At 37.8% G+C, this 13,638-nt stretch overlaps 1 protein-coding gene across 2 annotated transcripts in view; it reads right to left on the bottom strand.

Moving 5' to 3' along the window:
* Window positions 1-1,455: 1,455 nt before the first annotated feature.
* C4H1orf185 (chromosome 4 C1orf185 homolog) overlaps window positions 1,456-13,638 on the bottom strand; it is a 29,939-nt gene continuing 17,756 nt past the window's right edge. For both annotated transcript variants that reach the window (XM_055401378.2, XM_088834847.1), the window contains exons 3-5: window positions 12,142-12,277; window positions 3,448-3,484; window positions 1,456-1,850 (exon numbers count right to left, since the gene is read on the bottom strand). In XM_055401378.2, the coding sequence (XP_055257353.2) occupies window positions 1,456-1,850; window positions 3,448-3,484; window positions 12,142-12,277 (568 nt within the window). The remainder of the gene's footprint in view (window positions 1,851-3,447; window positions 3,485-12,141; window positions 12,278-13,638) is intronic.

Genomic DNA, 13,638 nt, shown 5'->3' with positions numbered 1-13,638 from the left:
TCTTACCAAAATTAGAGATGACTTTCTTCTCTGGGATAGGCAATAAGATAGGAGTTGGTAGAAAACTAAGAAATAGAGACCAATTTTTTTTACCATTCTTTACAAACCTCTAACTGAAATGACTTATTTTGATTTAGGAATGGATGTAGAGAGATATCAGAGAAGGCAATGGCAAAGCCACTCCAGTACTCTTGCCTAGAAAATTCCATGGATGGAGGAGCCTGGTAGGCTGCAGTCCGTGGGGTCACTAAGGGTCGGACACGACTGAGCGACTTCACTTTCATTTTTCACTTTCACACATTGGAGAAGGAAATGGCAACACACTCCAGTGTTCTTGCCTGGAGAATCCCAGGGATGGGGGAGCCTGGTGGGCTTCTGTCTATGGGGTCACACAGAGTCGGACACGACTGAAGTGACTTAGCAGCAGCAGCAGCAGTAGAGATATAGAGATAGTCTCACAATCTAATCAACAGATATGACCAGATGCTTCAAAGGAGAGAGGTGTTCTAATCTTTTTAAATATCCTAAGAGAGAAGTGATGGACCTGTATAAAGCTACTACCATATTTGAGACAAGATTCCTTTCATTTATTGTAATAGACATGATTTATCTCTTGGGAAGATATGCACAGGTCCCAGTATAAGTGTTTTAAGCACAAAAAGTAATGATATATTTGATTGTTTTTCCAAAGAGAAAGAAAAATAGGGCCTAATTACATGAAGAGTATTTATGAGAAAGAAAGAAAAAAAGATTAATTACGGGGTAGGTGTCAAAAACCCCTCGGAGGCATAAATTGAAATTTGACCAAGGGTTTCTCAGACTAGAGAAAAATTCTGGTTCATCCTAGCTTGAGTCAGGTGCTTATGAACATAACTGCTTATATCTTCATCATAGTGGGGTCAGAAGGTCATTCTGAGAAACAGACATAGGATAGGGCAAAGAAAATTATTTTCTCTATTCTTCAGTGTTCCAGGCTCCCCTAGAAGAACAAAGTTATATAGCTTATGAAAATCATGGCGTAATAAGATTTAAATGGTAGGTGATTTATGTATTTAAAAATCAGAATAGCTTATGGAAGTATTCTTCCCAGTTTACCCACACTGAAATAAAACTGAAAATGTTAGAAGTATAAAAGAAATGCTGCAAATGTTTTATTTAAAATGTATTTGTGCTGAGGATTTCTTAAAGTATTTCTCCTATGTGTTAAAATACATTTGTATTATTTATTATATCCTTTGATGAGATACAAGGAGTTAAACTTTAATGTTTATGATATCACTCTACTTCTTTCTGTAATTTTGTTTCTACAAATAATTGGAAAGGGAAGTAGGACCACTCTATTGTAAAGAACAAAAGAAATAATATTAGCATGGACATGTTAAGAGACTCAGAAGCAGGTAATTCAGTTTTAACTTTACATGATTTCAGGGTACACAAAGTTTCAAAAGAAAAAAGTCATTCAGTATTATGTTGAAGGTTTTGTATTTCAACCTCTGTATTGCTTCGCGTAAATATTTCCTTAAGGTTATCATCTTTTTGATCATCACAAAGTGTCATATTTTGTACATTTTCAGTACATTGTTCTAATGGAATGGTTGTCAAGTATGAAAATACTTTTTCCATTAGAGGCTCCCCAACAAAAGGCATCGGAGGGCTCTTTTTCATTTGAGAATCATCAGAATACCAATCATCAGCTATTTCTACACTTTGGCTGTAATAAAAATCAGATGGTAATGTTGATAAGCTTAAGGTAACACTGCTGGGATCTGTTGCCGAGCTAGACTCCGAGGGGTCACAAATGACTTTTTTCGTTGCAAGGCAGAAATCATCTTTAGAATAACCATTATCTGCTGTAAAAAAACAAAACAAAACAAAACAGATTTACTGTGAATATTACATATTCATGAGCCAAATCTTAATATAAGGATAATGTTACTTTCTAAAATTCAAACTCTTTTTAGGGCTTTTAGGAACAGAATAATGCAACAGTGAAAATTCTAAGTTGCTATCAATATCTACACAATGTTAAATATATAATGGGGAATCAGCAATATTTTCATGATAAACCAGAGTAGAAAAATCTATTCTAAATAAAATCAACCTGTCTTAACAGGAGAAGATTCTAAACAGGCTAGAAAGCTCAGTTCTGGAATGTCCCTTAAAATCAGAGATGGCAGATAGTTTAGGGCTAAATATTATCTTATTTAAAAAATAAATTTTGGCTCAGGAACTCAAACAGAGGCTTTGTATCAACTAGAGGGGTGGGATGCAGAGGGAGATGGGAGGAAGGTTCAAAAGGGAGGGGATATATGTATACCTATGGCTGATTCATGTTGAGGTTTGACAGAAAACAGCAAAATTCTGTAAAGCAATTATCTTTCAATTAAAAAAAAGAAAAGTAATAGAAAAAATAAAAAATAAAATTTAAAATGTCTCCTTAAGCAGATAAACTGGGGCTTCCCTGTGGCTCAGATGGTAAAGAATCTGCCTGCAATATGGGAGACTCGGGTTTGATCCCTGGGTGGGGAAGATCCCCTGGAGAAGGGAATGGCTATCCACTTCAGTATTCTTGCCTGGAGAATTCCATGGACAGAGGAGCCTGAAAGCCTACAATTCATGGGGTCAAAGCAGCTAAATTATAAAATGTTTGTCCACCATGGGATAAAACTGGCTTTATACCAATTAAAGTAACAACTAAATCAACATTCATATATAATGCCTTAGAATTTACACAGCAGTTTGATATACTTCTAGATCTCATTTATCCTTTCAAATATTACTCATGGTAGTTATCAGCCCTACTTCACAAAAGATATTACTGAGACTGAGACTTAGAGAAATGAGTCACCAAAATCAGATACAAAATGGATGTCATTCTAGATCTGTGTTACTGTAAGTCCCATGCTTCTCCCATTACATTGTTTATGCTGTACAGTTGCAAATAAAAATGTTAAGTTTTAGAAAATACCACATTTACAAAATATCCTAAAACATCTTTTATGATATTTTACATAATTTTGATGTGAATATGTAACATTAATTTTAAAGCTGTTTTAAATACCTTATTACATTCTATATTCAGCATTTCTAAAATTATGTAGGAGAGTAAGGCTTTGGGGTACTAAGTCAATATCTAAAGGGTTACAAAATGCTCATGCCTTTTGACTCTCCATCATGTCTCTATGGCATTGACTGATACCTTTGGGTATAAATAAGGGAGAAAAAAAAATTAAAATTTCACATTTTAAGATAGGACACTGCAAATTTTGTTTTTCTAAAAAATGCTCATTCATATCTATTCATAAATAGATATTTACCTTGAGTTTTCATGATTTTAGAAATATTTAGATATTTAGTATATATTTAAGATAGCCTCTTGATTCTTTAAAATGTGAATTGCTAAAAGTTGATTATGATTTATTCTAATAAACTGTTGAGAAAAAATACCTTTTAAACATGCTGTTTCCTTTTTTCTTTGCTCCTCCTACATAAAAAACATTATTTGTATTTTAAAAATTAATAGTTTTAAAATAATTACTTGATATATACTTATGTGATAATATATGTTAACATCATAAAATTTTGATAGAATCATATTTGTTCCATGATATGAATTTATCTCACCAAACTATATTGACAGGAAAGAAAATGTGTTGAGGTGTCATCTGAAAAGAATGTGAATTGGCTCAAGAAGGCAGTCTCCAGGATAGGGAATGAAGGGTGAAACAGAGTTCAACAGGATTATTTCTCTCTATTCTTGCTAACTTAGAGTCGCTTGGTTAGAACTAGTGATGACAAAAAAGTAATTACAATTCCTAGACCTGGTAGCGGAGAAGGCAATGGCAAGCCACTCCAGTACTCTTGCCTAGAAAATCCCATGGATGGAGGAGCCTGGTAGGCTGCAGTCCATGGGGTCGCTAGGGGTCGGACAGACTGAGCGACTTCACTTTCTCTTTTCACTTTCACACATTGGAGAAGGAAATGGCAACCCACTCCAGTGTTCTTGCCTGGAGAGTCCCAGGGACGGGGGAGCCTGGTGGGCTTCCATCTATGGGGTCACACAGAGTCGGACACGACTGAAGTGACTTAGCAGCAGCAGCAGCAGACCTGGTAGGCTGCAGTCCATGGGGTCGCTAAGAGTCAGACACGACTGAACGACTTTACTTTCACTTTTCACTTTCATGCATTGGAGAAGGAAATGGCAACCCACTCCAGTATTCCTGCCTGGAGAATCCCAGGGATGGGAAAGCCTGGTGGGCTGCCGTCTATGGGGTCGCACAGAGTCAGACATGACTGAAGCGACTTAGCAGCAGCAGCAGCAGCAGACTTACTCATCCTATTAACTAATAACAACAAAAAAGTAAATTCTGGCTGAAAGCTTTTATAAAAATGTGACTATTTTGAAGCCAGTAAAACATCTTATCAAACAATATATTTCAGATATGTTCTGGAGAGTGTAGCGGTGTAGTAGTTCTCAAACTTAGGGCATCAGAATCACCCAGTGTGTTTATTAAAAATGCTGTTTCTTAGATATAACATCAGACCACTAAAACAGATTATCGGGCAGTAGGTTTTATGAGTATCTATTGTAAACCACTCCATAAGTGATCTGATTCAGTTTTTCCTTAGACTACTAGATAAATGATGAGCTAATGCATAGAGTGTTTGGTATGCAGTGGGTGAAGATAGAGAGACAACACTGTCTCGTGTTACAGGGGGACAGTGTTGGTACTCTGTGCTGATCTTCATTGTCCTGTTTGCCAAAAAGCCTTGATTAGGAGATACACACACACACATACACATGGAATATACATATAGATAGGATAACACATAAGCAATTTTTTTTGGAATCTACTTTACTTTTTGATCATTTTTACCTTTTATTAATACAAATGTCAGTACAGGCTCCTGACTTACTTTACCTGGCTCTAGGATCAAGTCAATTTTCCCACATGGGCCTGCAGTTTAATCTAAGAAGTTCTGGAATAAAATTCTGGACTATTCTATGCTCATGCTTACACACGGGCTTCCCTGGTGGTTCAGTGGTAAAGAATCCATCTGCTAATGCAGGAGACGCAGGTTTGATCCCTGGGTGGAGGAGATCCCCTGGAGAAGGAAATGGCAACCCACTCCAGTATTCTTGTCTGGAGATTTCCACGGAGAGAGGAGCCTGGTGGGCTACAGTCCATGGGGTTGCAAAGAGTTGGAGACGAATGAGCGACTGAACAACATATAAATTGTATCTGAAACTGCTTTTCAGACTTTCATGTGCCTATGTATTGCCTGGGGAACTTGTTAAAATATAGATTCTAACTCAGCAGGTCTGGGGTGGGGTCTGAGATTCTGCATTTCTAACAGGTTCCCAGGTAATGCTGATACTCTTGGTATGGGAACCATAGAGTAAGGTCCTAGATGTACTAAAATTCTACCCAAACAAGGGAATGACAAAATGGGCATTCTTTTATATTGCTATATATATAAATATATAAACCACTAGACCATTCAGGTATGACCTAAATCAAAGCCCTTACGATTATACACTGGAAGTGACAAATAGACTCAAGGGATTCGATCTGATAGACAGAATGCCTGAAGAACTATGGATGAAGGTTTGTGACACTTACAGGAGGCAGGGCTCAAGATCATCCACCAGAAAAAGAAATGCAAAAAGGCAAATTTGTTGTCTGAGGGAGCCTTACAAATGGCTGAGAAAAGAGAAGCAAAAGGCAAAGGAGAAAAAGAAAAATACACACATTTGAATGCAGAGTTCCAAAGAATGTCACGGAGAGATAAGAAACAATAGAATGGGAAAGACTACAGGTACCTTTAAAAAAATTAGTGATACCAAGGGAACATTTCATGCAAAGATGGGCTCAATAAAGGACAGAAATGGTATGGACTTAACAGAAGTAGAAGATATTAAAGAGCTGGCAAGAATACATAGAAGAACTGTACAAAAAGATCTTCATGACCCAGATAATCAGGATGGTGTGATCACTCACCAGGAGCCAGACATCTTGGAATGCGAAGTCAAGTGGGCGTTAGGAAGCATCACTATGAACAAAGCTATTGGAGATGATAGAATTTCAGTTGAGCTATTTCAAATCCTAAAAGATGATGCTGTGAAAGTGCTGAACTCCATATGTCAGCAAATTTGGAAAACTCAGCAGTGGCCACAGGACTGGAAAAGGCCAGTTTTCATTCCAATCCCAAAGAAAGGCAATGCCAAAGAATGCTCAAACTACCGCATAATTGCACTCATCTCACACACTAGTAAAGTCATGCTCAAAATTCTCCAAGCCAGGCTTCAGCAAATATGTGAACGATGAACTTCCAGATGTTCAAGCTGGTTTTAGAAAAGGCAGAGAAACCAGAGATCAAACTGCCAACATTCTCTGGATCATGGAAAAAGCAAGAGAGTTCCAGAAAAACATCTATTTCTGCTTCATTGACTATGCCAAAGCCTTTGACTGTGTGGATCACAATAAACTGTGGAAATTCTGAAAGAGATGGGAATACCAGACCACCTGACCTGCCACTTGAGAAACCTATATGCAGGTCAGGAAGCAACAGTTAGAACTGGACGTGGAACAACAGACTGGTTCCAAATAGGAAAAGGAGTACGTCAAGGCTGTATATTGTCACCCTGCTTATTTAACTTATATGCAGAGTACATCATGAGGAACTCTGGGATGGAAGAAACACAAGCTGGAATCAAGATTGCTGGGAGAAATAGCAATAACCTCAGATATGCAGTGACACCACCCTTATGGCAGAAAGTGAAGAGGAACTCAAAAGCCTCTTGATGAAAGTGAAAGAGGAGAGTGAAAAAGTTGGCTTAAAGCTCAACATTCAGAAAATGAAGATCATGGCACCTGGTCCCATCACTTCATGGGAAATAGATGGGGAAACAGCGGAAACAGTGTCAGACTTTATTTTTTTGGGCTCCAAAATCACTGCAGATGCTGATTGCAGCCATGGAATTAAAAGATGCTTACTCTTTGGAAGGAAAGTTATGACCAACCTAGATAGCATATTGAAAAGCAGAGACATTACTTTGCCAACCAAGGTCCATCTAGTCAAGGCAATGGTTTTTCCCGTGGTCATGTATGGATGTGAGAGTTGGACTGTAAAGAAAGCTGACTGCCAAAGAATTGATGCTTTTGAACTGTGGTGTTGGAGAAGACTCTTGAGGGTCCCTTGGACTGCAAGGAGATCCGACCAGTCCATTCTAAAGGAGATCAGTCCAGGGTGTTCATTGGAAGGACTGATGCTGAAGCTGAAACTCCAATACTTTGGCCACCTCATGCGACGAGTTGACTCATTGGAAAAGACTCTGATGCTGGGAGGGATTGGGGGCAGGAGGAGAAGGGGATGAAAGAGAATGAGATGGCTGGATGGCACCACCAACTTGATGGACGTGAGTTTGAGTGAACTCTGGGAGTTGGTGATGGACAGGGAGGCCTGGCGTGCTGTGATTCATGGGGTCACAAAGAGTCGGACACGACTGAGCAACTGAACTGAACTGAACATTTAAAATGCTGCTAAGTATCAAATTATAATGAGGATGTGGAAACATAATTCTCTTACACATTACTGGTGGGTATGTAATATGGTACCATCTGCAAATCAATCTGGGAATTTCTTTTAAAAGTAAACATATTGGGACTTCCTTGGGGGTCCAAAGGTGGCGAAGCTGCCTGCCAATGCAGAGGATATGGATTTGATCCCTGGTCTGGGAAGGTTCCACATGCCACAAGGCAACTAAGTCTGTGCACCACAACTACTGAGCCTGCATGCCCTACATCCTGTGCTCTGCAACAAAGAGAAGGCACTGCAGTGAGAAGCCCATGCACAGCAACTAGAGAATACCCTCAGCTCATTGCAACTAGACAAAGCCCATGCATAGCAACAAAGACCCAGCACAGCCAAAAAATAAAAATAAAAAGTACACACTTACCGCATGATCCAGTAACTGCATTCCTGGGAATTTATTCTAGAGGAACTAAAACTAATGTTTTCAGAAAAGCCTGTACACAAACAATAATGGCATGCTTATCTTGTAATAGCTCATAACTGGAAACAAATCAAATATTCCCCAGTGGATAAATGGCTAAGCAAACTGTGGTATATCCACACAATGTTATACTACTCAGCAATTAAAAAGAAAAAATATTGATACATGCAATGATATGGACGGATCTTAAGGGCATTATGCTATGTGATGAAAACCCAAGCTCAAAAGGCCATAAAGCTATAAGATCCCATTTTTATAAAATTCTAGAAATGAGGAAATTAGAGAGATGGAAGACAGAATCAGAGGTTAAGGAAAAGGAGGGAGGGTGTGACAATAAAGGCCAGTATGAAAGAGTTTCTTCATGGTAATGGAACAGTTCTGTATGTTGACTGTCATGGTGGTTGTACAAATCTTTATATATGATAAAATGTCATAGAAATATATACAAAAACAAAAAAGAGTAAGTATGTGCAAAAATTCATAAACTTTGAGTTAGGTCTGTAATCTAAATTTCCTGGTTTTGATAATGTATACTTAAAAGTATACTTTTCATAAAGTATACTTATATAAGGTGTTGTCATTGGGCAAGTGGGTGATGGGTATATAGGGCATCTTTGTAATTTTTTGCAACTTTTGATTTTCAATTCAGAATAAGATAAAATAAATCAATTGTATTTATATTTACTGACAACAAAAATTGGGAAATAGTTTAAATCAATACTACTTACCCTAGTATAAAAATACCTATAAATAGGGCTTCTCTGGTGACTCAGTGGTAAAGAATCCACCTGCCAAAGCAGGAAAGATGGGTTTTATCCCTGGTTTGGGAAGATCTCATATGCTGCAGAGCAACTAAGCCTGTGCACCACAACTATTGAGCCTGTGCTCTACAGCCTGGGAACCACAACTGCTGAGCCTATGTGCCTCAACTACTGAAGCCCACGTGCCCTAGAGGCTATGCACCACAACAAGAGAAGCCACTGCAATGAGAAGCCCATGCACCACGACGAACAGCAATCCCTCTTGCTACAACTAGAGAAAAGCCCGCACAGTAATGAAGACCCAGTGCAGCCAAAAATAAATAAAATAATATTAAAAACACCTATCAGTTCAGTCAGTTCAGTTCAGTCGCTCAGTCGTGTCCGACTCTTTGTGACCCCATGAATCACAGCACGCCAGGCCTCCCTGTCCATCACCAACTCCCAGAATTCACTCGAACTCATGTCCATCGAGCTGGTGATGCCATCCAGCCATCTCAATCTCTGTCGTCCCCTTCTCCTCCCGCCCCCAATCCCTCCCAGCATCAGAGTGTTTTCCAGCGAGTCAACTCTTTGCATGAGGTGGCCACAGTATTGGAGTTTCAGCTTTAGCATCAGTCCTTCCAATGAACAGCCAGGACTGATCTCCTTTAGAATGGACTGGTTGGATCTCCTTGCAGTCCAAGGGACTCTCAAGAGTCTTCTCCAACAGCACAGTTCAAAAGCATCAATTCTTTGGCGCTCAGCTTTCTTTACAGTCCAACTCTCACATCCATACATGACTACTGGAAAAACCATAGCCTTGACTAAATGGACCTTTGTTAGCAAAGTAATGTCTCTGCTTTTTCATATGCTGTCTAGGTTGGTCATAATTTTCCTTTTAAGGAGAAAGCGTCTTTTTATTTCATGGCTGTAGTCACCAACTGCAGTGATTTTGAAGCCCCCCAAAATAAAGTCTGTCCCTGTTTCCACTGTTTCTCCATCTATTTGCCATGAAGTGATGGGAGCGGATGCCATGATCTTTGTTTTCTGAATGTTGAGCTTCAAGCCAACCTTTTCACTCTCCTCTTTCACTTTCATCAAGAGGCTTTTGAGTTCCTCTTCACTTTCTGCCATAAGGGTGGTGTCATCTGCATATCTGAAGTTATTGCTATTTCTCCCAGCAATCTTGATTTCAGCTTGTGCTTCATCCAGCCCAGTGTTTCTCATGATGTACTCTGCATATAAGTTAAATAAGCAGGGTGACAATATACAGCCTTGACGTACTCCTTTTCCTATTTGGAACCAGTCTGTTGTTCCACGTCCAGTTCTAACTGTTGCTTCTTGACCTGCATACAGATTTCTCAAGAGGCAGGTCAGGTGGTCTGGGATTCCCATCTCTTTCAGAATGTTCCACAGTTTATTGTGATCCACACAGTCAAAGGCTTTGGCATAGTTAATAAAGCAGAAATAGATGTTCTACTGGAACTCTCTTGCTTTTTCCATGATCCAGCAGATGTTGGCAATTTGATCTCTGGTTCCTCTGCCTTTTCTAAAACCAGCTTGAACATCTGGAAGTTCACGTTCACGTATTGTTGAAGCCTGGCTTGGAGAATTTTGAGCAAACTTAGGGAGATGGTGAAGGACAGGGAAACCTGGTATGCTACAGTCCATGGGGGTGCAAAGAGTCAGACACCACTGACCAACTGAACAACAACAGATCCATACAATGGAATATTAGTCAGTGCCAAAAAGAAATGTAATATCAAGTCTTGAAAAGACAGAGAGCAATTTAAATGCATATTAATAAGAAAAAGAAGCCTGAAAAGGCTACTTCTGTATGATTCCAACTATACGACACTCTGGAAAAGGCAAAAACATGGAAACAGCTGAATGACTTCTGGTTGGATGATCCTTCCTTTGAACAAGCATGGAACAAGACCTTTAGGGTAGTAAAACTATTGTGTGTGATGCTATTAATATAATGTTGCCCACATATCTCTCTCTGTCTGTCCATGTATTTCTGTGTGTGTGTGTGTGTTTCTGTCTCCACATACATGTCAAAACCCATATACTGTAGGATTCAAGAGCGAATCCTATCAGACAATGGACTCTGAGTGATGATGTCTCAATGTAGATTCATTAGTAATAACAACTGTACCACTCTGGTGCAGGATGTTGATAGTAGAGGAGGCTGTACTTGTGTAGGTGTAAGGAGTATATGAGAATGCTATACTTTCTCCTTAGTTTTGCTGTGAGCCTAAAACCTCTTGGAAAAATAAAGTCTACTAAGAGAAAGCTATAATGAGATACACATCCATCATATTGTTAAAAACTTAGAAGCCTAAAAATATCAGTACTTGTTGATATGGAGCAATCCTAGCAATTTTGTATGCCTTAGGGAAATATATGTTGACAGAACTGCTTTGGAAAACAATTTGAATTTATCTAATAACATAAAACATGCACAAATCCCATGAATCAGTGATTCCAATGGTAAGTACACTCACCATGGAAATTTCCTAAAAAAAACAGCTGAAAACAATTAAATGTTTATAACATAAAACTTGACATATTCATATAACAGAACACCACATAATAAAAAAAAACAATGAATAATCAGTATATGCACCAATCTGGATGAGGCTCAGAAATATAACAGAAAAAAGAAGAACATATTAGACATGGAATCCAAAAACATTAATAAAACATTGTTTAGCTATACCATAGTTTTAAATTTCTTCTGGTGTCTTCCTTGTTTCACTTTGTCCATACAACACTATTTTGAAACCATAAAACAGAAAGTTAATTATGTGTCTGTATTTTCCACTTGTACTACACTAGCACTTTGAAGGTAGGGTTCATATCTTACCATAGGGAGGGCCAAGAGCTCAGAATGTAATGAAACCTTAATAAATCCTTGTTAAACTGTATTTAATTTCAATTAGTTGGTTTGGTTAGATTTTTTGGTTATCTGAGTATCCTCTTATCTCCAAATCTCTTCCTTTTCATAGACTTGGCAATTTTGCTTTTCTTTTCTTACGTCATTTATCTTCAAGCCTCTAACAACTGCAATACGGGGAATATAGGTTCTCAGGCTAGAGATATAGGGAAACAACTACAGGAGACATTTTCACTTAGCCTTTCAATTTCCTATAATATAAACTCAAACTAGTTTGGGTAATTTAAATTTAGCTTCATGTTCAGTTCAGTCGTGTCCGATTCTTTGGGACCCCATGAATCACAGCACGCCAGGCCTCCCTGTCCATGTTACTGTCCCTCAAATTTTAAAACAATAGTGGATAATTAAAATAAAGACAATAATGCTAATGACGTGGTGTCACAAGAAATTATTTGAAAAGATTGCTATAAAATATTACACACTACCTGTGATTGGAATCTTCCAGTATGAAAATTACGAGAAATAAAAACACACTGAGGATGAGATTTAATCTTTGCCTTTGATGGTCTTTGTCTGCATCTCTCATCAACTGCTTTAAATTTAGAGTCTTGAAATATTTCTCTGAAAAATATTTTATAGAGAACATTACTAAACATGAATTATAAAACAAAATCACTGTTTCCAACAGTTCTACATAAATGGTTTAAAATCAGAATATATTATTACATATTTACTTTCAAAAGTGCAAATCAACTTTTATATTCTCTTCTCATATGTTACTGATTTCACAACACCTATTTTGTTCATAGAATATAAATTAAGCTACTTCCTCACAGGGTTAATATTTCCAGTTTGAAGATCAACCATTAGTTTTTGATAATCTTCTCTCTCTGGCTGTGAGATAATCAACTTTAATGTCAATTAGGCTTTTCATAGATCTGCCTTTAATGGCATAGGAAATTAAATGAGTGAAACTCATTGGCCATTTTTATATTTAATAATATCTCTGGCAAAAGTAAGTAGAAGGAAACTGAATTGAAACTAATGACTTACAAGGGAAGAATACCTGTGACCTTTATGCATGCAGCCGCATTATTTCTAAATGAGCGAAACTCATTGGCCATTTTTATATTTAATAATATCTCTGGCCAAAGTAGAAGGAAACTGAATTGAAACTAATGACTTACAAGGGAAGAATACCTGTGATCTTTATGCATGCAGCCACATTATTTCTAAAATAATGAAATAGCAAGTAAAACTCCAGCTGACTGAAGACAGTTAAGTATAAAGGATTATAGCTTCGAATAGTAATTCTAGACTTAATTTAAAAAATAATGCTGATTTCCATTTCTTTTTTCTGAGGTACTAGAAATTTCCCAAATTAATTCAAGCGATCATATTATGTTACTTAATACAGTATTAAAAATTAAAACCCTCACTTATTGAATTCAATTTACTTAACAAATATATACTATGTGCCAGGTATTATGCTGGGTGTTATATACAGTGGCAGGGGAGAAAAAGCACAGCCACTACACTCATGGAACTGTCATTGTGCTCATGGAGCTTAAACACTAGCAATGAAGACAGACAGTAAGAAAACAAACACAAGAAAATGAAAAAATTACAACTATGGAAAGAATTATCAAGGAAAACTACCTGCTACTCTGTGTGTACATAAGAAAGGGAATTAACCTGATTAGAAAGGTCAGGGAAGACTTTTCTGAGGAAGAAATGATTGAATTAGGCATCTGAAGAAATGGGAGTGGTTATTAGATAGAATGAGTGGAGGAGGGGAGATGTAGGAGTAAGAACATTCTAGTCAGAGAGAATATCAAGTACAAATTCCTAGTGGCCACATTAGGCCAGTGCAGCAGAAGTACAGAAAGCAAAAGGGAAAGTGGGAAATGAAATTTGAGAATATGCATGGGGAGACCATGTAGGGTCTTAAAAGTCATATTGTTTTATCTTTATCCTAAAAT

The sequence above is a fragment of the Moschus berezovskii genome, chromosome 4 (assembly GCF_049115385.1).
Source record: "Moschus berezovskii isolate FMDL1 chromosome 4, NW_MosBer_1.0, whole genome shotgun sequence".
In the NCBI taxonomy this organism is placed as follows: Eukaryota; Metazoa; Chordata; class Mammalia; order Artiodactyla; family Moschidae; genus Moschus; species Moschus berezovskii.
The sequence above is the reverse complement of the archived record's forward strand: the minus strand, read 5'-3'. Positions and strand labels throughout refer to the sequence as shown.